At 44.2% G+C, this 27,587-nt stretch overlaps 1 protein-coding gene across 1 annotated transcript in view; it reads left to right on the top strand.

Moving 5' to 3' along the window:
• LOC126203407 (fatty acyl-CoA reductase 1-like) overlaps positions 1-10,594 on the top strand; it is a 131,797-nt gene extending 121,203 nt beyond the window's left edge. The window contains exon 9 of the mRNA XM_049937711.1: positions 9,848-10,594. Within this exon, the coding sequence (XP_049793668.1) occupies positions 9,848-10,001 (154 nt within the window). The 3' untranslated portion in view covers positions 10,002-10,594. The remainder of the gene's footprint in view (positions 1-9,847) is intronic.
• Positions 10,595-27,587: the final 16,993 nt, after the last annotated feature.

The following is a 27,587-nucleotide window of genomic DNA, read 5'->3' as shown; positions in this document are numbered from 1 at the left end:
TGATACGTCTACCCGTTGCTGAGAAAAGGGGATACATAGACAGACAAACTGGCGGACAACAGAGCCACACAGTAAGGGTTCCGTTTTCACCCACTGAGGTACGGAACGATAAAAAGCAACCTAAAGAACTCTCCACGTGCGGCCGCGCCCATGTTTCCGTTGATTTCAACATCAGATGTTGCCATTAGTCTCCCTTTCTAGAGAAATACGTGTGTGTCTAAAAAGTTCGGTGAATACTATCAGACAACAAACAGAACGAAAGATACAAACAAATGTTCTTTATTTCCCTTCTAAATAGTCGCCAACCGCTACAACACCTTATGACAGCGTTCGTACAGCTTCTGGAAAGCTATCAGCAAAGGCCTCCTGTAGAATCGATTGCAGAACGATTGTCACACAATCTTTGATGGCACTCACGTCCGCACAACGTTCACCTTTCATGGCCCCCTTCAAACGGGGAAACAGGAAGAAGTCCTCAGGAGCCAGCTCAAGGGAGTACGGAGGGTGCTGGAGAACAGTTACCACCCTCTGCGCCAGGAACTGGCGCACGGATCGCGCAGTGTGCAGGGGCATTGTCATGGAGCTGCATCCATTTCCCAGTCCTGTGCAACCCTGGCCGAACCCGCCGGATACGCTGTAGCAATCTGTTCAAAACGGACTGGTAAAATGCAGTATTAATGGCTTGACCTGAAGGAACAAATTCCTAGTGGATGATGCCGTTCTTGTCGAAGAAGGCGATCAACAGTGTTTTCACCTTGGATGTTTGCAGACGACTTCTTTTTTGGTCGCGGGGTAGACGGTCAAAAGCGTGACATCGATTGCCGTTTTGATTCCGAATCGAACTGTAGCACCAGTTCTCATCTTCCGTGATGATGGTGTTGAGAAGCACTGGATCCTGGTCACACAAGGAAATGAAATCACCAGTAGTTTCCATCCGCTTTGCTTTCTACTCCCGTCTGCGAGCTTGTGCGGCACAAATCGGGGGCAGATCTTCCGCTTACTCAAATCATCGCGGACGATGATGTGCACCGTGTCCTTGCTAATTCCCGATTCTCCCGCAATCAAAGAGCCCGTCGCCGATCTTGTGCCAGCATTTGTCGCACTTTCTCGATCTTTTCTGGTGTTCTGCTTGTCAATGCCCGACCTGAACGTCGTTCATATTCAGTTGTTTCCTTTCCTTCACGAAAGCGTTTAACCCATTCGTAAACACCTTTTCTGATCACGGCACCCCTCCCGTACACCTGCACCAACATTCCATGTGTCTCCGTTGCAGTCTTTCCAAATTTGTAACGGAGCTCGATGTTTACACGTTGCCCCATTGCGCTGGACACTTCGTCACTGACTACGTTCAACTGGTCGCAGTCTGTTTACACAGCCTGTCACTTGCAGTGCATGCCGTGTTTCGGTTCTCCTCAAGTCTCTGAAGACCCATGCCCATGCACACATGATCCAAGTTGCCGTTCAGATATGGCACCATTCACAGAACTTTTTAGACACACCTCGTACGCTATACCATTGTATTTCGATTTGAAAACTTTTCTCTGCTCTTATGTTTTCCGTTGTGTATCTTTGAGTTTAGAGCGTTGGTTTGCTTGTGCACTGAGGTGACGAACGTCATGGGACATTGATATGGCCGGCCGGTGTGACCGAGCGGTTCTAGGCCCTTCAGTCTGGAACCGCGCGACCGCTACGATCGCAGGTTCGACTCCTGCCTCGAGCATGGATATGTGTGGTGTCCTTAGGTTAGTTAGGTTTAAGTAGTTCTAGGGGACTGATGATCTCAGAAGTTAAGTCCCATAGCGCTCAGAGCCATTTGGACCATTTTGAACAGTGATATGCACTTACACAGATGGCAGTGCTATCGCGTACACAACGTATAAAGGGGAGTGCATTGGTTGAGATGCCGCATGTACTCAGGTGATTCATGCGAAAAGGTTTCCGACGCGATTATGACCGTACGACGGCAATTAACACAGTTTGAACGGGGATTGGTAATCGGAGCTAGACGCATGGGACATTCCATTTCGGAAACCGAAATTCACGCATTACCTCTCACCATAGACAACGCTTTGGCCGATGGCCTTCATTTAACGACCAGGGCAGTGGTGTTTGCGTAGTGTTGTCAGTGTTAACATACACGCAACACTGCTTGAAATAACCGCAAAAACCAATATGGAACGTAAGACGAACCTATCCGTTAGGACAGAGCGGTGAAATTTGGCGTTAATGAAACAATGGCAGCAGATGTCCGACGCGTGTGGCATTGCTAACAGCACAACATTGCCTGCAGCGCCTCTCCTGGGCACGTGACCTTATGGCTTCGACCACAGACGGCTGGAAAACCATGGTCTCGCCAGATGAGTCCCAGTTTCAGTTGGTAAGAGATGATGGGAGTGTTTGAGTATGGCACAGACCCCATGAAGCCATGGGCCCAGGTTGACAACCTGTTAACAGGGCACTGTACAAGCTTGTGGTGGCTCTGTGATGGTATGGCTGTGTTTACATGGAATGCACTGTGTCCTCCGGTCCAATTGAACCGATAATTAACTGTAAATGGTTGTGTTCGGCTACCTGGAGACCATTTGTAGTCATTTGTGGCCTTCATGTTCCCCAAAAACCGATGAAAATTTAAGGGATGACAGTGTGCCCTGTCACCATGCCACAACTGTTAGCGACTGGTTTGAAGAACATTCTGGACAATTCTAGCGAATGATTTGGTCACCCAGATCGTCCACCGTGGGACGTAATCAAGAGGTCAGTTTGTGCGCAAAATCCTGCACCGGCAACACTCTGCATTTTTGCGTGGGACTTCCAACGACTAGTGGTGTCCATGTCACGTCGAGCTGGTGCACTACGACAGGGTGAAGGAGGGTCCGACACGACACTCGGATGTATCCCATGACGCTTGTCACCTCACTGCAAAATTTTTCGTTTTTTCATTTGTTGCTGTTTTGACATTCTCGAAAGTTATTATGTCCCAAAAAAAGTATTTTGGTACTGGAAAAAACAAGTTTTTTGGTAATCGGGTTATTTCGCTAGAGAGTAGGGACTGTGCAAGTACATCTAAAAACCTACTAGAGATAGGTCGACGTCATCAAGTGCCTCGAGAGACCCAGAGTGACACTTCTAAGAAAACTGATGAAGACATTATAGCCGAATGTAGTTCCGCAATTGCTGAACTGAGTGCTTTGTGTTGGTTTCTAAAGGATGTTGCTGTATGTGCGCTCTGTGGAAAAGGTGGCACTGAAATTGTAAAAGATCCTGAAGGCAGCAAATGTGCGGCCAGTATGCTTAAGATGTTTTGTGATTTCTGTAGAGTAACTAAAACTGGTTATTCTCCAGGACTGTGCAAAGGAAGAGCTTATAACTCAAATATTAGACTAGCTTATGGAAGGAGAAGGTTAAAACAGCAGTTCAAGCATTTTGTGCTATCGTAGATTGACCACCACCTCCAAGACATGAGAAACACCGTTACTACTTGAAGGCCATAGTCTAGTAAGTACCGCTTCTATGAAGTAACCATCGGAAGACACTTGGTGTGCAATTGGAAGTATCTGTTTAATATTGATACTCTTATTTAAAATATTTGCACACAAAAATCAAGACCATGTCTTTGCGTAAGAGGAAAATAATGCAGTACCTCTCCTTGGCGTAGATATTACGGAACTCCAGTCTGTTACCGACGAGGTATCTGAAATGACTTAGACAATATTATTTCTTTGACCTAGAAAATTTGTTTTCGCATCGTTCTCACATATTTGGACAACAGGAGCCCCCATCGCGTTAAGTGGAAGGTGGAGATTAGCTGCCGTCTTGTGGGAAAATCGAATATCAGTGAAATAATAATTTCCTCAAATAAAGCAATGGCCGTGACGCAGGTTCGTGCTACTCATCCATCCTACGTCCGCCCCCGGTAGCTGAGTGGTCAGCGCGACAGAATGTCAATCCAAAGGGCCCGCGTTCGATTCCCGGCTGGGTCGGAGATTTTCTCCGCTCAGGGACTGGGTGTTGTGTTGTCCTAATCATCATCATTTCATCCCCATCGACGCGCAAGTCGCCGAAGTGGCGTCAGATCGAAAGACTTGCACCAGGCGAACGGTCTACCCGACGGGAGGCCCTCGTCACACGACATTTCATCCATCCTACACCTATCACTACGGTCCACAAACTGCCGATAATAATACATGGTGACATGAAGAGAAAAATTACTAGAATGATTCTCACTCTCATACCTTGACATTATAATTATATTCTCCAATAATACAGGGTGTACATAAAGTCCGGGAACACTTTCAAATGGTTCAAATGGCTCTGAGCACTATGCGACTTCTGAGGTCATCAGTCGCCTAGAACTTAGAACTAATTAAACCTAACTAACCTAAGGACATCACACACATCCATGCCCGAGGCAGGATTCGAACCTGCGACCGTAGCGGTCACGCGGTTCCAGACTGAAGCGCCTTTAACCGCACGGCCACACCGGCCGGCCGGGAACACTTTCAATTATTTACTGCACAAGAACCAAATATTGTACAGATATCATACATATGTCATTTTGAAGTGAAACCCTGAAAAAAAAATTTTTTTCATGTATACAACCACAGCATAGTTTGATAATTTGCCGACAGTCAGCGCTAGTCGCAAACATGGCAAGTTCATGTGCGGAGCGAGCTTTCGGTGTGTTGGAGTTCGACAAAAACAAGTGTGCTACAGCTGTTCAACGGACGTTTAGAACCAAGTACAGTAAGAAGCCACCAACAAGGAAGGCCATTTACCACTGGCACAACAAATTTGTTACGACGGGTAGCTTGTGCCCGGCAAAGAGAAGCGGACGTCCCAGTATGAGTGAAGTGAATGTGGAGCGCGTACGAGAGACTTGGACATGTTGCAGCAACGGCTGATGCCTCAAATGCAATCGGACTCTCCGTCCATATTTCAGCAGGAAGGGGCTCCACCCCATGTTCATCGTGAAGTTCCTGCGTACCTGAACACGGAGTTGTTTTATCGATGGATCGGCAGTGCTACAGATGGGGACCTCTTTCATGGAATGGCCTCTCCGATCGCCAGATCTCACTCCGCGTGACTTTTTTCTGTGGGGACACATCAAAGATCTGGTGTAAGGACCTCTACCACGTGATGTAGCAGATCTCTGGGAGAGAATACGGGAAGCGACTACCACAGTCGACGATGCCATGCTGGAACGGGTATAGCAAGAATTCGATTACCGTATTGACGTCTGCCGGGTCACTCATGGTCCGCATATCGAATGTTTGTAAAAAAAACTTTCAGAGTTTCTCTTGAAAATGCAATATGTACGACATCTGCACAATGTTTAGTTCTTGTGCAATAAATAATTGAAAGTGTTCCCAGACTTTAGTACACCCTGTATTTCTACACTTTCCCTGTCCCTTGACGTCAGTTGCTACTGAAATCTGGTCCACATAGGTTTTATATTTACTGGCGACTACAACAATGCTAGTTGTTAGATAAAAATTACTCCCAACCGTTCTCCCCCATGTCCCGAACAAGAGCTTTTTACCCTTTGTTCTTTTCGTATTATGATAAGTTTGTCGAATAATGCCGTCGCAACGCAAAGAGCTCCTGCCTCTTCAGCTGTTTACATAAATTATCGTTGGCGCACAGGTCTTGCTTGACGTAACATTATTAAACCTATTTATAGTACTAGAAATATATGATACAAAAAGAAACAGCGCAGAAAGGGACCGAAGGTGGCACTAACACAAGTGCGAATTTTGAGGGGACGGGGCAGAACCGGGATCACGTCACTGACACAGCAACATCCATAGAAAAGGGAACGCTGATGGGCATCCAAAGTTTGACCAAATATTGCCATGGTTGCAAATGAAGCAACCGGAATCATGTTTGTCTTCTGAGTTTTTTTGGCTACAATGTTGGAATGGAACCTGAGGTAGTTCTCAGAAGCTTTCTAAGGTCAAAAGAGAATTGTGGTGTAAGTTATGTGAAGTTCCCTGGATATGGAGACTCGAAAGGATTTGTAAATGTGTTGTAAAGTATATCGTATGAGAATACTGTAGAGCGTGCAAAAAAGGCTGGAAACACGTTTACGAAAACTAATAAAGTACATGAAAGGGAAAGTTCAGAGCTGGCTAATCCGTGGGTGGTCGCAGACGTCTCACTATGGAATAGGCCGACAAACCGCGACTCTATTATGACTTGCCATGGAGTGGAACAAAACGGGGCGTAGAATATCGTCGAGGCACCACTGTGCTGTGGGGCTGCCGCAGTTAATAACCAAGGGGATCTTGCTGGGAAATGAAGTGGCATTAGCCGGCCGAAGTGGCCGTGCGGTTAAAGGCGCTGCAGTCTGGAACCGCAAGACCGCTACGGTCGCAGGTTCGAATCCTGCCTCGGGCATGGATGTTTGTGATGTCCTTAGGTTAGTTAGGTTTAACTAGTTCTAAGTTCTAGGGGACTAATGACCTCAGCAGTTGAGTCCCATAGTGCTCAGAGCCATTTGAACCATTTTTTTTGAAGTGGCATTCCAGACCATCACTCGTGGTAGTTGGACTGTATGACGGTCAACAGTCAGTATGGTAAGCCACCGTTCTCCATAGTGTCTGCAGACGCGTCTTCACTGATGGTCGGGGCTGAGTTCCATGTGGGACTCATCACTGAAGACACCACTATAGACGAGCTTACTGGGGTACAGAGATCAATCTAGTCGGCCCAACGAGCGCTTTCGGCTCGGCTCCCTTTCTGTAATAATAATGAGCGTATGGCATTGATGGCTGGGAACCCCTCGCGGGGCGGTTCGGCCGCCGCTCCACAAGTTCTTAAACGCCACTATGGCGACTTGCGAGTGAATGAGGATGAAATGATGATGAAAGACACACAACACCGATTCATCTCGAGGCAGAGAAAATCCCTGATCCCGCCGGGAATCGAACCCGGGACCCCGTGCGTGGGAAGCGAAAACGCTACCGCAAGACCACGAGCCGCGGACTCCCTTTCTGGGATCCTTGTGATTACTGGAGCACCACTTGCACGTCAGATCGATGACAACGGTGAACCAGGTGCTCTGAATGTCCCTATAACGACTGCTCGCTACTCACGTTCCGTCGTGTCTCTAGGTCGTCCGCTTCCTTCCCGTGTTCGGCCATGGCTCACTCATTCCTGCCAACACCGTCCCAACAGATGCATCGCTCCTATTCAAATGTCAAGCGATTCGCCTATTACTCTAACCAGTTTCTTTGAGCCCAATGACACGTCGTCTCTCAAATACTGACATCTGCGTATATCATTCACGAACTTGTCTTATCAGGCATAGATACAGTCCAAGTGAGTACACGGAATGCAATTCGTAAAGACTTTATGCCCTCCGCGGTAAAATTGCGCCGTAGCGTCACACATTGATCCATCGGCTGTCGAAGTTTACAGTTTTGTATTTTCCGTCGATACTTCTATGAATAACTGTGTGTGACCAATTTGAATGTCTCCTTCGTGTTGCATCTTTTTTTGTCGTAGAGAATATTAGAAGCATTAGAAGTGGATCATAAATTATATCCATAAAGGAAGGAAGATGACTGTCTTGACGTAACAGAAATTAATTAACATATGTCCATCAGCCCAGGCTTGGTACTGAATGAGCAGACACACTTCCCTTACTCGCCACCTCTAAATAGTACTTATAATCCCATCCAGGCCATATTGTAAACCATCCCTCTTACTCACATGCTTCATTTTCCTTTATTTCAGTTGCTATAAGTTCTCCTGCTGTGTTAACCCTTTACTTCCAAGGTGTGGTCTCTCAGACAGCATGAAAATTTTCGAATTCGCTCTCCAACGCCAGTTGTGGTGGAACTCCACCTACTCTCCTACGATGCTGCGTTACCGCCTTCTGTGTTTGTTGTTGACACGTGTTATTGATAGGTGTTGGAGTCTCCCAGACCGCGCCTCGTGAACTACGTACCTGTTTTTTTTCAGTACGACACCGTATAGCATAAAATATGTTGACACAAAAGCGTCATTTTTAACTTCCCCGAGTCTGATGAAATTGTTAGTCAGTCTATGGAGGAAGGTGTCAGTGGTATAGATCAAGAAATAAACGAAAAAGACGACGATTTTACATTATCCATTGATCACAGTACTGCTATCGAACAATAGTATCATTCAGAGGAACTTCAGGAAAGTTGTGCTGGGGATCTGTCTGTCTCTTCAATGAATACTTAAGGTGTCTGCTAAAATCGAATGTGTTCTAAGTGATGATAATAAAAATGTAGTTCCCAGCAATGAATATCAATTACACAGACTTACTTTTGTACCTATCTGGGAGAATTTTTATGCGCAAATTTAAACCCTGGAATTCAGTTTTATTTGGAAATTTACTTGCTATAGACATTATATAATTTTTCAGTACTCTCGCAATCTATTTATGTGTACTGTTTAAAAGAACCACACAAAATTATGTGCTTTTGTGTGATAAATAGTAAAATGCTGCACGTTTTGTTTAGTGCAATAAAGTAAACTAGATGCATTTAAACAACACTTAAATAACTGTAAAATATAGCATAAATTAAGAACTGATTTTTGCCTTAAATCTCGGTTTAAATATAGGGTCCCAGAGATCCCACCTCGTGGTATACGTTACAGGAAAGGCACCTAGCGAGTTAAGGGTTAAAAAAGGGTTAAAAAAAGTGTTAAAAAATACTTTGTATAATCACAGCTGCTTCACTTACGTGCTTAATCGCACTAGTACATCTTATCTGTTTGTACTTTAGGACAGAATTTTTTTTCTGCCACATGTTTGGAACATGTTACCCGAGTTAATTTTGCAATGTAGCTTCTTCAATGAACAAGTTTTGTAATTTGTAAATAGTTCATTAGTTAATGTGTCACATGTTTTACCTTAGTTAAATAGTCTTGCATTGCGTTTACAAAGCTATAGACCTTTATGTTTTGTTCCTAAATCTAATGTTAACAACTTCCATCTCTGGAAATGGGGATACTCTGCAGTTTAAAATCTTTGATCTAACAAATTTTTCACTGCTCCGCATACTTATCTTTGTTCCTCACGATAGCGTAACATCCTAAATCCGGTTTGTGAAAGTAATACACCAGTGTTTTCTGTGTTTTCATTCGTAAAGAACAAACATATCTCTGAATTGAATTTCCTGAGAATGAAATTTTCTGACAGTTTTTTTATTTTACACAGAAAAATCTAGAGTCTGAAATGTTTCGGGATGTTGCAGCGTACTATTTGAAGGAATGTAGAGAACAGAGGCTAACGCACTATCAACAGGAAGTACCGATTAATTACCAAAAAGTTATCAAAATTTTTACTATCACATATAAACATTTAAAGAATAAAAACTTCTGACTTAAATGATACGATTGTACTCTAGGCTTTCCACATGTTCATGTTGTTAATATGTAGTTAAAGCTTCAAGCATAGAAGTAAGATAGTCAGTGCGGAGATTCCAAGTATGGACTGGCAAATAAAAAACCTAATTTACGGAACTTCAGAAAAATTTAGTAAAGTCAGTATGATAATTAATGTGGTTAATCGCATATTAAAGAGTTCGTCAGCAAAAATGGCTATTTTTCTATAATTTACATCCTACTAAGAGTTCATATTCTTTGTTACACTCTTGTAAGTTAAGTATAGTTGTCAGCATTTTTTTATGCGTTCGCAGTACCCTTTTAAATGGACTTATTCCTGCTGCCATAAAAGCTTATAGCCCTCCAGAAGCACAGTGTTCGGCAATAGAGCACGCAGTCTTTCAGAAGATGGCACAATTTTTGCAACACCTGTACGGTTCTGATGGAGTCGACACGCGATTGGAAACAGCTGTTCGGCTTGTTCCAGGATGTACTGGCTGCACTGCACGACGCAGGCCATGTTCTACGCCTTCGTCCTCTGGTTGCTGTACTCGTGGTCTGGGCCGCTGCTGCGGGCGGCTGCCGTCGTCTCCGGGGGTCCTGGCTTCAGATCCCTGTCCACAGGCGCCACGTCATTGTAACGACAGGCCCGCGTCCATCCCACCCATGTTGGTGAAGGGCCCACACCGCTAGCTCATGAGAACACCAACAATCAAGAAGAAGTCTCAGCTACATGTGCATTACACACATCTTTATACTCCTTTCCATCAATTTTTTGTTTATACAGTTATACCACTTACTTGTAATAATCCATAACCATAAATCAAAATTATCAAATAACTAAAGATTCCCAGCAATATACTTGTTATGAGTATATTTAACAGCTGACAAATGCACATTCTCGTCAGCTGCAGCTTGTATAAATGAGAATGTGGAACTGTCAGAGTGGAGAATAATTTCTTCATTCATAACATAACATTAGCTCAATTACCATTTTAATTTATTTTATTTATCTTTCACACGACGCAGTCTGGCAAAGTAATTCCCCACTCTCATCTGCGTTTTTTTTTTTTATATATGATCACACCTAAGAGGATGCTTCTATGAGATTCTACAGCTTTCCGGTATTTCCAAATTTATGTAAACATGTGTAAATCACTCAGTGGTGTTTCCTTTGATATGGCCACTGTAAACTATTAAACTGCATTGTGCTAAAGACTATCACTTTCTCAGCCAACGCATCTTTTAATAAGCAGAAAATAAAATAAAATTATTTTCTCATATTACACTTACATGAAAAATTTGTTTTTTACACATTAGTGTTTCAATTTTATTTTATTTAAAAACATTGTCGAAACTTCTGAATAAATGTTCTAATCCACATCAGGTTTTTTCTTACTTTCTTTCAGTGCAAAAAGGTCTTCAGTTCTGACAGAAAATGTATTTATTCTGTTTGTTTAATCTGTTGTGTATTTCACCATTTTGTTGTACTTTGAGACATGTGTTCTGATTTACATATGTGTGTTGTAATTGGTGATATTGTGGTCGTGTGAAAGCATCAGAACATCCGTAGATCCGTGGTGTAGAGACACTTGTGGTTACGGAACATCACAGAAAAATAAAACTACGTAATACATATGCACAAAACAACTGAGATTGTAATATCCTAAGTGTTGTTCATTTCCAAAGTTATTTAATATTTATAGAGAATATTATCTCTATAATACAACTTTCGGTGGCGGGCTTAAAATTAAGAAATTATAACAACACATCCATTATTTTTGTAATTTAAGTAAAGTCAAACTGATTTACTCAGTAGAATGACACAGTAGATTGTGGGAAAATATAGAGTTAGTGTTATTAGCCCACGTACAGCAATAATGGAAAAGATGTCTTTGTGCTAATCGGACTAACGTCAACAGTAAAGAATTTACAATCATCAAAGAAATTTAGTGTTAATACTAAATATAGAAGCAATAAATTCATTTTGATGAGGGAAAATAGCCTGTGCATCGATTTGTAGACGAACACAATTTAACAAAACTTTAACGGGTAACCAGTCAGATTTAACAGCATCAAGAAGTGTAGGGTAATTGAACTCTGCTCATGATGTAATTTTTCAGGATGGTTCTAGTAGTCTCTCTTGATGCCCACTATTTCAAGCTGTGCCAATTCCTGTCCATTGTGCACAGAAGGCAATATGTCTACGTCTACTACGTAACTGTACCTGGCTTCCAGACAATGCTGCACAAAGGTGGAGTAAGTTTCCTTCAACTTCCGTCTCCTCTGGTGAGCCAGTGTTCGGAAGAAAATTAAATATTCGGTGACATACATTGCCACAGAGACAATAGGCAAAAAATTTTTTAATCACCAAGACAAACTCTCCCCAATGAACGAAAGTGCAGTCCATAAGATCAGCTGGAAAGACTGTGGCTCGTAATACATACGAAAAACACGTAGGATAGCGTGTAGCACTCTTTAAGAACACAAAAGAAACTGGAAGATTCGCAGAAACTGACACTGCTTGAAATACTGGGTATCAGATTTTACCATGTTTCCAATGATGAGGGATCTTATAGTATTGACATCATCATCGTTTTGGATCTGGGGTTCGCCACATCAAGTTGCACGAAACATTCTTGCAGCAATATGAGGAAAACATATACACATACACATATTTTAGAAGCCTTGAAAATTAATCTTCTCAATAGTTCAAAGATAAAATTTCAACGCACATAGGTATCCTGGTACCGGCGGATAAATACGATATCACAATGCCTGTGTTGTTAATGAATAAGATGTAATGTTCCTTCGGAAGTTCCTGCATTTCCGAACTAACACAGCATCGTACTTCCAGACAGCACAGACACTGTGGTATCGTAATTCATTCGCTCACATTGGTCAGAGGAATTTCAATTAAAATGTCTCCTCTTTATGGAAATATACATAATGAATTAATGAGTTCCTCCTGTAGACAGATGGGTGACGACATATGGAAGTTTGGGTGTGGTTGGGGAACGTGCTCGGATAGCCTAATGGTAAGGCGACCGCTAGCAACAAGCGGGAAATCTCGGTTCGAGTCCCAGTCTGGCACAAATTTTCACTATCGTCATGCCATTATACAGGTGCTGGTTGTCCAACTTCGCAAGTGCGAATACATTTCGTGTACTTGATGGCGGCTCTAATCGCCGCAGTGCCTGTCCTTCGGAAATGTACGCGTGTCGAATAGATCACTGAATCGTATTTCTTAACAACACAGGCAGTGCAATATCGTATTTATCCGACGATACCAGGCAACGACTTTCAATTAAAATCGGTACCCTCTGTACGGGAACTCTGGACGAGTGCAGGTTCTGGCGCATGAACGACGACATATGGAAGCTTGGTTCTGGGTGAGAGTCGTGCACGGATAGACAAAGTGGTAAAGACAAGAGCTTGCTTAAAGTGCGAAATAAAGCAAAATAGTTTCAGAGTCGCCAGTAAGCAACAATATCAAACAATTATTTAGATGAGCCTAAAAGAGATTAGACCACTTATCAAAATTATTTTAAAAACAGAGATAGTTATCCTCTTGGAAAATGCCACCGCTGCCGGGGATAACATCAGACATGAAAGGATGCCTGTGGTCAGCAATAACGTTGATACAGTCCACAGCTATCATGTTGCCTTCGATTACTGCTACAGATCTTGTGGAAGCCCAGGTGAATGTCGCCCATAACATAATTCTGTTCCCTTTGGCCACTTACAGTGGCGCCATGTATGTTTCGAGCAGCCAGTTACCTGAATTGTGGCGTATTTGGACAGATCCATCGACTTGATGTGACGAGATACTTCATTTCCATTGACCAATGTGCGCTGAAAGCTCATCCCCAGAACATTTGTTCCTCCTGCATCGGTGTTGCAATTCGTCGTCAGGTCCACCGCAGATTCACCAAGGGAGCCTACTTCCAACCTTCACATTCTGTGATGAGTCGTGGATGTGCGTCACCTTGTCACCTACTTGCGGGATACCGACCTTGAACTACATTCTGTAGATGCTCTCCACCGTTGGTGCCTGAAGGGCGACAGGGGGGGGGGGGGGTTGAGGGCAAGAGGGGTAACAAAGGGGCACGAGGGGAACATTTTTCCACTAACCCCTCCCCTGCCCGGCTGGAACAAACTTCGTGAAAATTATTTTCGGCGCAGCTGTGTTTTTGCACTGACATTAAATCAAAGAAGATGCAGACCTTTACAAGGCAGTGCTGAAACACATCAGTTTCTCATACTCACTTTTATCGGGACACAGAAAATAGCTGCTCCAATTCATCTGCACATTTTTAATCAAAAATGGCAATATAAGAATAAATTGCGGTAGTTCAAAAGAAAAATGCCTTTTTCATGTTGCACATCTTCTATTTAACTTGCGCTGGCAGACGCGTTTCGCCTCAGTTACAAGTTACCTTCAGAGAGTGTCATACATATTCAGTTTTCCCCATTTTTCATGTTTTCTTCTTCTTTTCCTCTTCCCAAAACCTCTTCATTCTTTGACTGTGTTCGTGTTTGCTTTGCTCTGTCCATATTTTCTCTGGTCTCTTCCCTTCTTTTACTTCAAATTTCGTGTTGGTTCAAATGGCTCTGAGCACTATGGGACTTAACTGCTGAACTCATTAGCGGTCTTGCGGTTCCAGACTGCAGCGCCTTTAACCGCACTTCGGCCGGCTCAAATTTCGTGTTCATAATTTTGTTTCTGAATTTGTTTCCTTCGTCTATCATTTCCTTATTGACTCCTGCTTGTTCTAGGTCTTCTTCTATTTCATGAAACCAATTGGTTTTTTTTTTTTTTTTTTTTTTTTGATTGAGCTGTTTACTACATCAAAAATCCTCTTTGTGAGTCTGGTGTTATTCATTCTGTGTATGTTCCCAAAGAATGTTAATCGAATTTTTCTGATTATGTCTGTGAGTCTGTCTGTATGTTCGTATAGTTCGTTCGTTGGCCTCTTCATCAATATACCATCTCTAAGTACTGCTCCAAAATTATTTCGAAGGATTTTACTTTCTATCTTTTCTGTCTGTGTGATGCCTGATGCCCCGATTGTGGTCGTTTCTGATACATAGAGGGCTTCTGACTGTATAACTCTTATTGCAACCTGAGTTTCGCCTGTCTTGAGATGTTTCTTTTATTGTAGTGCCTCCATGTAAGTTTATACGCTTTCTGAAGTTTCTCTGTTTGTTCAGTCTTGTTTGATCCTATTTGTATGTATTCTCCAAGATACTTGAATTTTTCCTTTCAGTTAACCAATCCATATTTTGTGCGCATGACTTGTGTATTGTTGTTCTTTCTTTCCATATATTGTGTTTTCTCGTTAGTTATCTGTAATCCCGTTTTAGCAAAGACTTTTACTCTTTATTATTATTATTATTATAACTGTCCGCTCCCGGTAGCTGAGTGGTCAGCTCGACAGAATGTCGATCCTAAGGGCACGGGTTCGATTCCCGGCTGGGTCGGAGATTTTCTCCGTTCACAGGGTGTTTTGTTGTCCTAATCATCAACATTTCATCCCCATCGACGCGCAAGTCGCCGAAGTGGCGTCAAATCGAAAGACTTGCACCCGGCGAACCGCCTACCCGGCGGGAGGCCCTAGGCACATGACATTTACATTTACATTATTATTATTGTTATTACTTCTTTCTCATTTTTCATTTATGTACTTGAGAGAGAAATGGTATTTGTGGTCACCTACTGGGGTTACTGTCTACTATATGATAAATCAGTGTAAACAGTGGGTTGTTAGCCGCATTAACCTGGTCATTTAGTAGTAACTTCTTTTCAAGCTTTGTTTTGTACATGTGGTAAATTTCTTGCCAACGGCCTCGCCGCAATGGTAACACAGGTTCCCGTCAGATCACCGAAGTAAAGCGCTGTCGGGCTGGGCTAGCACTTGGATGGGTGACCATCCGGTCTGTTGGCGAGCAGGGTGCACTCAGCCCTTGTTAGGCAAACCGAGAAGTAGCGGCTCCGGTCTTGTAAACTGGAATACGGCCTAGAGAGTGGTTTGCTGACCACGCGCCCCTCCATATCCGCATCCAGTGACGCCTGTGGGCTCAGGATGACGCGGCGGACGATCAGCAACGCTGGAACTTCATGGCCTATTCGGGCGGAGTTTAGTTTATTAAATTTTTTGTTAGTTATTCTAACTTATTTCATGTGTTTTTCTTTTGTAGCAGGTTTATGGTTATTTTCTCATAAATGTTCTGCAGAAGTTGAGTGACTTGCCTCACATCTCCATGCACTGATGTGTTCTTTGAACAGGTATAATGGAAATATGAAACAATTCACTCAACATTTGCAGAACACTTAGGAGAAAATAGTAAAATATCTACTACAAGAGAGAAATATATGTAAATAGTTAGAGTAAATAATGCAGATACCTTCTAACCTTACAGAAAAATTATCACATATACAAAACAAAGGCTGAATTAGAAGTGACTACCAAGTCACCAAGTGAATTTATATATTTATTCATTCATCGTTGGGGTGTCTTGTCTTATCTGCCTCACCCTGTATAATAGGAATTCTGCAAGTCAGTAAAGTTTTGGCAGTTTATTTCTATAATTCAGCACAATCACATGCTTTGAGACATATAAACAACAAATAAGTACTACTAATAAAGGTTAAAAGAAAATCGTCTCCCATCCGACGCAAGTTTACTTTACACTTCTTTACATACAAACGCACAACATTTTTAGGCTACACCTACAGTATATCAGAAAATGTGATGTTTGATTTTCAGGTACAATGAAATTCCTTAAACAAAACCATTTTTTGTAAATTGCTCACGCCGCCAGGTAGCACCACCGAAGAATTCCTACATTAACACAGCCTATGAAGGATTGAAGTGCCCACTTTACAGAGACAGCGCGTCGTAAAGTTTTGTTGGTGAAAGAATAGCGATTAAAAACATAATTTGTCGCCTTCAGAAACCTCGCAATAACACCAGAACCCTTTCCATGTATTCATAATGACAGTTAAAACTAGATTTACGCATCAGATATTAGTTGTATAAATACAGTAACTGAAACCTGGTTGGTAGGTACTCAGAGAGCGCACAGGATAAGGTGACGATTGTGGATGGGCCGTAAACAGTTACTGTGAGTTGCACAATCAAACAATTTTATTTTTCTAATAACCACTTATTCATACATTGCTTTAAAAGATCATAATTAGACAATACGGCTGAAGGCCTAGTTAAAGAAAACTTGAGATGCTTTCTGGGCTGAAGGCCCAAAACCACACCAAAAACAAGAATGGCTGAAGGCCTGGCTTAGAAATCAAAAGCAATTAAAAATAAAAGGTAAAAAATTTTAAAAAATGCAGTTGAAAACAATTAGTGGATCAAGGTCTACACTACACGTCTGAAGGACAACTATAATTAAAACGCAGTAATAAACAATTTTTTAACCAAGAAATTTCTTTTAAACTTACAACAGAACAGCTGAAAGCCTAATTAAAGAAATATTAACTTATTGCACGGCTGAAGGCTTGAACAACAAGACAGACAAAGAATTTAACATAAACCCCTTCCTTCTTATAAAATAGTTTCCTTTAAAAAATACAGCTGAAGGCGTTATTAAAAGGTGTTCACGTAAATCCTCGGCTGAAGGCCACATATAACACATCGAACAACTAACGGCTTAGGGTCTGGATTACCAACAATTTCAGATAGAATAAATTTTAAGGAAAAGTATATATATATATTTTTTTAATAAAATCAATCTTCAAAATTTTAATTTAGCATGGCTGAAGGCCATTATGTAAAATTTAAAATGAACTGATTTAATATACGGCCGAAGGCCTCGCTCAATACTTCACACTAAAATGAAAATCACAATCTAAAGCGAACAGAACAAGTGGTGCTCAGATGTGTTCCAAGGGTCAGCCTGAGAAGGTAGTCAAACGTAAGGTGAGGTGAGACAGGCAGCCAAGAGTGGAAGTTAAATAACTGGATGGCAACGCAAACTAGGGACGGCCTAAGGACCGACCAACAATTTAACCAATTTCCTTCCGACCGACCAACGACACAACGATGGAAAATATCGACCAAGGACGAGGATACGAACAGCACTACATCTTCAGAAATTGGCGTCTAAAAACAGCCAAAGGAACAATAGCCACTGTAAGCAACATATGAACCAAACAACTTAAAGGGCTGTCGAACTACTCGCTGTGCCAGACAGCATCATCACGACGAGGAAAGGCACATTGCAGGAAAACTATGCTACTGGGGCGTTAATGAACACAGGGCAGAAAATACCGCTGGTGCACTTCACTGGCAAGTAACAGTCAATTTAATAGTCAATCACAATATAGGAAGATGGCTGCAAGATTCGCTGACTCCAACACATCATACATTACTGCTAACCCGAACAGCCCAGGGAGCAACAACCTGCAAATGAACAAAGAGATGTCACAATAGGTTTCGTAACAGGTTAACCGATCACTCAGCCTCAGGGTTCAGATTCGGTGGGTAACGAACATTGTCGCTCTCGCAGCTAGCGCCTCACGATCCGACAGCACGTGCACGTCGCCGGCAGTCCCGGCCTGGCTACACGTCGTGGAGACTTCCTCGCTGCTCCGTCCCAACCGACTGACCACCACACACCGCACCACCACTCGGAAATACTAGCGGTCGCACCAAACATAGTATGACAGTACTAGTGTTGATAAGCTCTGCTGTTGCCATTCAAGGAGGCAAGGCAGCAACTTCGTTGGGCCAGTAAGTAAGGAAGAAACTGGGTGTGACAATATGCCAAAGAATTTGGCATGAACACGAGCCACACACGGCTCAGTAACTTAGAATCTCTGAATCTCGAAAAAAGTTTCAAGGTTCATTGTAAGAATATATGGTAAAAATTTGTCGATTATCCATGAAGAAATTATGGAAGTGGCCATCGCCACAACTGGTACTTCTGCTACCCAGAAATTATGTGTTTTCGGGTATATCTTGATGAAGGACGACGATACTCGAAAACAGGAAAATGTCTAATGAATGTACAATTATAATTCCAACCATTTGCTGTGGTTAGTTATTTGACGAAGAGCATCGAAAAAGTTCAAACTAGGGTAGCTCGTATTGTATTATCGCGAAATAAGGGAGAGAGCGCCACGGATGTAATTCACGAATTGGGGTGGCAGTCATTCAAACAAAAGCGTATTTCGCTGCGGCAGGATCTTCTCATGAAATTTCAATTACCACCTTACTCCTCAGAGTGTGAAGGTAATTTGTTAGTGCCCACCAACATGGAGAGAAATGATCAACATAATAACTAAAACGGAGCTCGTACGGAAAGATTTAAGTATTCGTTTTTCTAGCCCGCTGCTCGGGAGTGGAACGGTAGAGAAGTAGGTTAAAGGTGGTTCGATGAAATGCAAAGTAATATGTAGATGTAAATACTTGCAGCCCGCGGGGCAAAAAACAGCAAAATTGGTTTTGTGTTTTTTCCCAGGAACCGCCGACGAACAAATGCTGGTTTTATAAGCCGCCTAATGCTCACCCTAGACCACATCCAATGTAAAAGTACCAAGAGATTTTCTCAATTAGCCTGAGTAGGAGGAAGAGAAGAAATTTTGATTCTGCACTCTAAGACAGGTGCAGTATGCCCGTTCTTCAGGTAGGTATAGGATCGATCACCAGGCCAAGGGCTATCCAAACCATTTGAGCCCTTTCCTCGGTGATCAATGGAACCAGAGATATGACCCTCAGAAATATTTCATTTTCATGCGCAGCTTTTTGGAACATACTGGTACCGTGCTGTCTTTCTCCGCATAGCAAAATATGTTCGCATAACAAACTTTTTGGTGCGTAAGGCAGAATGAGGATTGAGGTAGCTGTTTCCCCACTTTTCTGTCAAAGTCTTTCAAACAGGTGCGGCCGGCCGATGTGGTCGAGCGGTTCTAGGCGCTTCAGTCTGGAACCGCACGACCGCTACGGTTGCAGGTTCGAATCCTGCCTCGTGCATGGATGTGTGTGATGTCCTTTGGTTAGTTAGGTTTAAGTAGTTCTAAGTTCTAGGGGACTGATGACCTCAGATGTTAAGTCCCATAGTGCTCAGAGCCATTTGAACCATTTTGACCCCCTGGGTGTTGATTTATGACCCCTGGGGATAATCCATCCTTCTGAGAAACCCCTACCCCTCCTCCTCCCCACCCCTCTGGGAAAACCCCCAACCCTCACCCTCTCCCCCTCACACTTTTGATATAAAGTTTATTAACTAAGTAATTAAATCCATCAATTAATTAACCCCTCCCACTCTGGTAAATCCCCCAGCTCCCTCCCCTCCCCGATCTCGAAAGTAGTGGGAAAAGGACTCTGTGCTGGAGATTTTTTCCCCTTTATCGTTATTTAACACCTTACAGAAGGTGGGGTGGCAGCAGCACAGTACGCTGCTCTTCAGTCACAGGTTTTACAAAAGAAAAACAATGGAGACACAGAATATACAGAACATAGTGGGGGACAAAAATACAGTAGACACAGTAACGAAAAACACGAAACCGTTCACACGCGAAGACAACCAAAGAAACTGTTTGCACTGAACACGGACACTGATGATGGAGACGACATGTGAACGATGGAGCGTGGGCGGCGACAAACACTGAGGCACAAACACGATGGCACACACACTAAACTCATGGCGATGATCTCCGGCGCGTGAATGTCCACTTAATGTGTGCGAGTCCGGAGACCTGCCGAGAGGGGAAAGAAGGTGGTGGGGGGGAGAGGGGAGAGCAGAAATGCCAATGGGAGGGGAAATGGGGGGAGGAATGAAGGTATGGGGGGGTAGGGGAAACCTGGGCGAGGAGGGGGAAGGAAGGGAGGAGGGAATGAAGGGAGAGAGGGTGCCCTGAGGAAAAAAACACAGGGAGTGAAGGATAAAAGTTGATAGGAGGGGTACATTGAGGGGAGGAGGGCATCATCACCTTGGGAGAGGGTAAGGAGAGTGGCGAGATGGAGAGCAGGTGGGACGTGGAAATACAGGTGCGGCAGCGGGCCGGGGTGAGAGAGGATGGGAGAGACAAGCGGGTGAGGAGGATCGAGTTTATGGGAGGTGTAGAGGATCCGTATCCATTTGAGGAAAAGGAGGAGGTGGGGGAACGGTATAAGGTTGTACCGGATTCACGTGGGGGAGGGGAGACAGATGCAATAGGTGAGGTGAAGAGCAGGGCGTTCGAGGATTTGAAGGGATTTGTAAAAGGTAGGAGGAGCGGAGATCCAGGCAGGGTGGGCATAGCAGAGGATAGGGCAGATGAGGGATTTATAGGTGTGGAGGACGGTGGAGGGGTCCAGACCCCATGTACAGCCAGAAAGGAGCTTGAGGAGATGGAGTTGGCCTTAGCTTGGATTGTCCAGACATGGGGGGGGGGGTCCAGGAGGGGCGTGTGGTGTCACCGCCAGACACCACACTTGCTAGGTGGTAGCCTTTCAAATCGGCCGCGGTCCGCTAGTATACGACGGACCCGCGTGTCGCCACTGTCAGTAATTGCAATCCGAGCGCCGCCACACGGCAGGTCTAGAGAGACTTACTAGCACTCGCCCCAGTTGTATGGACGACTTAGCTAGCGACAACACTGACGAAGCCTCGCTTATTTGCAGAGAATATAGTTAGAATAGCCTTCAGCTAAGTCAATGGCTACGACCTAGCAATGCGCCATTACAGTCAATATTCTTGATAACGTACCGTCAAGTATGATGTATTCAAATGATGGATTAAAGTTAAGTATTCCAGCAGCTACGTACTTTTCTTTATAGCATTCATTAAGTATCCTGTTTCAGACCTCACGCCATCCTGCATGAGCTTATAGCGTGCATTTCGGCTTCCTCAAACAACACGGTGTTGGCACTTCTGCCTACACATCAGGGCGACGGTCAATGTGCTGGAGAGAAAGGATCTTATGATACGAAATTGAAGTCAATGTTAATTACGAGTACGTAGCAGAGGATAAACTGTTTATTTATAAAGTTCAATTTTCAGGGGTTAAATATCTTTATTTAGTGGTAAAAGCCCGCATCCAGCAACTCCATGTTCTAATTACGTAATTACACTGCTGTAGATTGGAGATGTTATTTTGGAAAAAAGTGTCGTGTGTATGCACACCTTGATATGCAGGAATCGGCTGAGCTAGTACACAATGCCACCACCAGAGGATGTCCCACCCCCACCCCTCGTCCCATCCCTCCTCAACCTCCCAGAAAAAATTGGGGGGAAAAAGACTCACTCTGTGCTGGAGAGGAAGTATCTCACGACACAAAATTCAATTCAAATGACTGTAAATAATACGTCGATGATGTACCCAAGGTAGCTCTGTCTCCCACAACCTGGTTAAATAATCATCGAGGAATGGAGTGAAGTCCGGCATAGTAGTGTGGGTGCCTATCGTCAGGGCGCTGCCACAAAGGTCCAAAACCGCCCAATGTCCTAATACAGGTCGTGTTACTAAATACCGCCGACCGGATATCGGCCTCCTTTGATCTCTCGACCCCTGACAAACCATCAAGTGGCGGTATTCTGTTGAACAGGAAATCCCAGACTCGCTTCCTGTTTATCTACGTGAATAAATTTCTCCAAACATGCAGATGGCAATTTTTCATCGCTCCTCAGAACACTGTGCTCCTATTGGCTAATGCTGGGGAAAAAGGGACAGCTGACACACTTTCGATACTAAAAATAGAGGGAAATATTCTATTAGCATTACCCTATCAAATAGTTTAACAATTTAGGCGAGTCAAATAGATCGCTTAAAACACTCAAACACTCACCACCACCTTACCATGACCCTTCGTCATAATAAAAAAATATTTTCAGCGTTTGAGTATCACATGCAAACGTGAAGCAAATCAAGTAATTAAATATCCGCCACAAATAGATCGTAGCGCTCGGTATATCAGAGGCCTTGTATGCAGCGACATTTGAGAACACAAGCACCCTCCTCCACCGTAACGTTTCCACTAAACATATCTCATGAAGAAACCCAATGGTGAAGAGCGCGCCGTCCGTCGACTGCCGGGGGCCGCAGCCGTGCCGGCCGTAGAGACCTGCACACGTATAGGCTTTGCCTGCCGGCAGCTACACGCCCACCCCCAGGCGTCCATACGTCCGCCGTACCGGCGCTCAGAGGTCGGCGGAGGGGGTTGGGGAATAATCGTCCAGCGCGCAAACACCCATCATTTTGAAGCTTCTCACGCAACACACACGTCCGCTTCTGTCGCCACTTACGCAGCACACTGGTTACTTCGCCAGCCCCCGCTGCAGCAGGCAAGAGCGGACAGGTCGGCGCGTTCTTTGTACCTGACCTCCCGTCCCTGGCTAGCCGTGCGGTCTAACGCTCTGCTTCACGAAGGGGAAGGCGTGCCGGTCGCCGGCACGAATCCGCCCGGCGGATTAGTGTCGAGGTCCGGTGTGCCGGCCAGCCTGTGGATGGTGTTTAAGGCGGTTTTCCGTCTACCTCGGCGAATGCGGTCTGGTTCCCCTTACTACACCTCAGTTACACGAATGCGTACGCCAAAATTGGGGTTACACTCGTCTCGTATGAGACGTTCCTGGGGGTTCCACTGGGGGCCGAACCGCACAATAACCCCGTATTCGTTGTGGGGCGGCGGTGGGGTGGGTGGACTGCTGTGGCCTGTCGTGGGTTTGTAAACCACTGAGGGCTACGGCGGGACGAAGCGCTGTATCGTTTCTAGATTCCAGGTTTAATACATACATACATACATGCATACATACAAACAACCTCCCGTCACAGGCGGAGCTAATGCGTGCCTTCCGGCCGCCGACTCTTCGTGACTACTAACGTCGCCAGTGGCGGCGCACTGCGAGTCAAGTGCCACCAGCTTTCCAGTTATATTCAATAAACCAAAACGAGAAACGCTATCAAAATACGCTGTGTTCTAATACAACTGAATCATAATTTACCGGGATATCCTTGCGACAGAGGTTTAATTTAATAAAACAAATACTATCTGTAAAACAAGTTGGCCCAAAACATCATGCATTAGCAAGACATCACTCGCAGATACGGTCTCTGTCTTCCCGAAGTCTCCTGCCCTAAACAAGCAGCATTTCAGGATTACCACTAAATACATAACCCTGTCAGTGAGAGTAGACCCTAAAAATGGTTCAAATGGCTCTGAGCACTATGGGACTTAACATCTGACGTCATCACTCCCCTAGAACTTAGAACTACTTAAACCTAACTAACCTAAGGACAGCACACACATCCATGATTCGAACCTGCGACTGTAGCGGTCACGTGGTTCCAGACTGAAGCGCCTAGAACCGCACGGCCACACCGGCCGGCAGACCCTAAAGAAATCCAGTTAACAAACCATCCAAATCCATACATAACCAAATGAATTATTTATTCATAAGAAACTAATAATTGTTATAAACAAAAAATACAAGTTTCAACAAGGATGGCAGGTCACAGTTTATTAAGTTTATCACTTTTAGATCTAGGGATACAGTGGAGAAATGAAACAGCCACGTAGTTAATTATTTTGCGAGAACTGAGAGGTCCCGGCGGAGGTTCGAGTCCTCCCTCGGGCATGGGTGTGTGTGTTTGTCCTTATGATAATTTAGGTTACGTAGTACGTAAGTTTAGGGACTGATGACCTTAGGAGTTAAGTCCCATAAGATTTCACACACACAGAACTGAGAGGGCATTGTATTACACACGCTGCTCCATCTATTCTCGTGTATATGGCCATATTTCCAGACTAGGAATGAGTTCATGTTTTCTCGCCTAACGAGAAACATAGGATTAGTTCTGCAGATAAAATCAGTAAAGATTTTGATTAGCTTTTATAGGATTTTCAGAGGACGAGAGTACCCATGCAGCCGGCAGCTGATCGCAGCTAGGAAATACCGCTAGCAGAGGCATAAACTGGTTGGTTCATCAGCTTGCGTCCACTGGGAACTCGAGCAACCTTGAGTAATCTTTTGCTCAGCTTGTCACAAAAACTAACCGTCCTCCGTAGACTTGATTGTCATTATAAGTAGTACCCAACTTAGAACCCGAATGGGATGATTTTTCGTAATATTGGCCAGCTTCACGGTATAATAGTAAAAATAATATTCTAGAGAACCTTCTAGTTAAATTTGATATTGTTGTGTTCAGTGTTTTCGATCAAACAGGACGTAATGCGTTATATTGACAACTGTCCTAACATTTTCATGTTACAATATATGTAAATTCGTGTACTTCTTTGACAATAATCACGAATTAAAAACAAATTGTGTACAGCTAAACACCGATGTGCTCTGTCATAGAATAAGTGCCAACTCCTAACGCCAATCATTTATTCTATACACGATAACGCACTCACAGGGTGTTTTAGCTGATGTCAGACTAAAGAGAAAGGATTGGAGTGTCAGAAAGTGCAGCCTTCCGCAAATTGCTGTAGGTTTCAATGCTGGGCCACCAACAACGAAACATCGTTTATATGGACTTTCAGAGCCGAAGGCCCACTCGTGTACGCTTATGACTGCAAGACACAAAGCTTTACATCTTGTCTGGGACCATCAACACTGACATTGGACTGTTAATGACTGGAAACATGTAGCCAGGTCGGACGAGTCTCGTTTCAGTTTGTATCGATCGGATATACGTGTGCGGGTATGGAGACAATCTCATGAATCCATGGATTCTGCTTATCAGCAGGGGACTGTTCAAACTGGTGTAGGCTCCGTAATGGTGTGGGGCGTGTGCAATTGGAGTGATAAAGGACCCCTGATAAATCTAGATACGACACTGACAGGAGACACGTACGTAAGTGTCCTTGAGACGTGGTAAAAAATCGCAGTTTTGAAGAGCGCGCCGCAGCGCGTAGTGTGAAGCAGTCGCCCTCCGTTTCTGGCGGTGGCGCCACTGTGGCAGTCGCCGCTTTGGGTGCCTCCCTCTGGTGGGAAAGGGGAAAGGTTGCCTGTTCCGTGCATTTAAGGGGCGCTACGAGCTCGCCAGTCGGTCAGAGTCTGGGTCAGTCTCTCGTCCCCAGCTTGCTCGTCTGTCGTCCGCATTTGTTAGGCAGTTAGTGTCTGTTTGTCGTTCGGAGTACTAGTATGTCAGTCTTTCGGATCAACCTTTAAAGCCGGCAAAACGAGATCCACTCCACCAGTAAGAGAACTCAGCTAGTGGTCGCCCGGTCGGGGCTTAGTTCCTGCATCTGAGTCTGCGCGTTACGCCGCCAGTCTGCTCGAGTTTGCTCAGGCAATGGTCATTGGCTGTTGGATCGATCGGTTGGTCGGTCGCGTACTGAGACACAAGATGACTTGTCCGTCTTGAGCGTCGGCGCATGTGAGGTCGCCACGTGAGTCCAGTGGGCTGCGGCGTATGGCGAGGGGTAGTGACTTCGCGGTCGACACGAGAGCAACAGGAGTCTACCCACGACATTAGTCTGGCTTGTGCGAGCTGGGACGCCGTGAGACGGGAGATCGGCGCGCCTTCCTGTGTCCGTTGAAGCGGCTGGCAGCGGACGGTTCGGGAGAGCGATTTGGGGGTGCTTCGCCAGGTCTTCTCGAGAAATCTCAGTTTATTAGAAGTTAAGTGATTGGTGATATCTTGTTTGATTTACTCTTGTTAAATTCCATTGTTTTCTCGGTGAGGTTACCAGCCGTTTTGCTTTGGGGTCGTCCCACCATTCTTCTCCGTTTTCCCACCCTCGGGAAGGTGGTTGTTTGTAAATTGGGTGGTCCGTTTTTCCCTTGTGGAGTATGGGCGGGTTAGAGCAACCTGCGGTTCGGCTTGTTCGGTAATCTCCCTATCAATCTACCGTACGTTAGTAGCTGCCTCTTTCATGTTTGTCGGATTTGGCGTGTTAACGAACTTATTGCTTGGAGTGAAACGGCCTAATACCTGAAATATGTTTTGATCTTTGTAAACTTTGATATTATGGCCTATGATCTTGAGAGGCGGTATCTGTGTACTGTAGAGCATCTTAACTAAGGTTTGGCCAACCTTGTAGAATTTTATATAAGATTGCATTTCATGGGCTTTTATTTAAATGATCATTTTAGTATATAAAGTTGCCACCCTTTCACCGTAAGACTTTTCTTAGAAGGTAAAATCAAGTTGCACCTTCGGCGGCAAGGTTAATATTTTACTTGTTAGTGTTTTGTACCATTTCCATCCCTCCTACGGGGAGTGCATAGTTTGTGTGCTTGTGTAAATTGTTAAAACTCTTAGTTTAAATTTATCTGGTGTGTTGCAGATTTGCACCAGTGTAGTCATTCAGAGGCTGTTGTGAGCGGTCGTAACGACGGCCGTGTCAAAAGGGAGCGGGAAGGTTCTCTGCCCGAAAGCTCATACAGTCAAAACTTGTTCCTTTCTGCCTCTGAATAAATTGTAACTTTGATATTTAGAGGGTGCTTTCGGATTACAATTTAAATCTGTTTCTTTTAAAAAAAATGCTTTTAGGCACTATTGAAGTGAATAAAATTCCCATTTGTTAAAAAGAATATTCTTTGAAAATAATTCACGGTTCAGTCCTGTCTGTTCACCTGCATCCGTTCATGTCTATTGTGCATTCTGACGGACTTGGGCAATTCCAGCCGGACAATGCGACACGCTACACGTCCAGAATTGCTACAGAGTGTTCTGAGTTTAAACACATCCACTGGCCACCAAACTCCCGAGACATGAACACTGTTGAGAATATCTGGGGTGCCTTGCAACGTGCTGTTCAGAAAAGACCTCCGCCCCCTCGCACTCTTACGGATTTGTGGATAGTCCTGCAGGATTCATGACGTCAGTTCCCTCCAGCACTACTACAGACGTTAGTCGAGTACACGCCGTGTCGTGTTGCGGCCCTTCAGCGTGCTCGTGGGGCCCTACACGATATTAGCCAGGTGTGCCAGTTTGTTTGGCTGTTCAGTGTAATTCCTATGACGCCCCACGGCCAGCCGTGCAGTTTCAAGGTTCAGAAGTTATGACGATTTTATTTCATATACTTCAATAAGTGTCACGCTATACATGGAACGCTCTTGGACGCCCTGAGAATGGCTCTGAGCACTATGGGACTTAACTTATGAGATCATCAGTCCCCTAGAACTTAGAACTACTTAAACCTAACTAACCTAAGGGCATCACACACATCCATTCCCGAGGCACGATTAGAACCTGCAACGCCATAAGAAGCAAACAGGAGCATACTAGGACCCTGTTAGACACACACGTCCAACGAAAACGACACGAGACAACA

This window comes from Schistocerca nitens, chromosome 9, assembly GCF_023898315.1.
Source record: "Schistocerca nitens isolate TAMUIC-IGC-003100 chromosome 9, iqSchNite1.1, whole genome shotgun sequence".
NCBI lineage: Eukaryota > Metazoa > Arthropoda > Insecta > Orthoptera > Acrididae > Schistocerca > Schistocerca nitens.
This window is presented reverse-complemented; position numbering and strand designations above follow the sequence as displayed.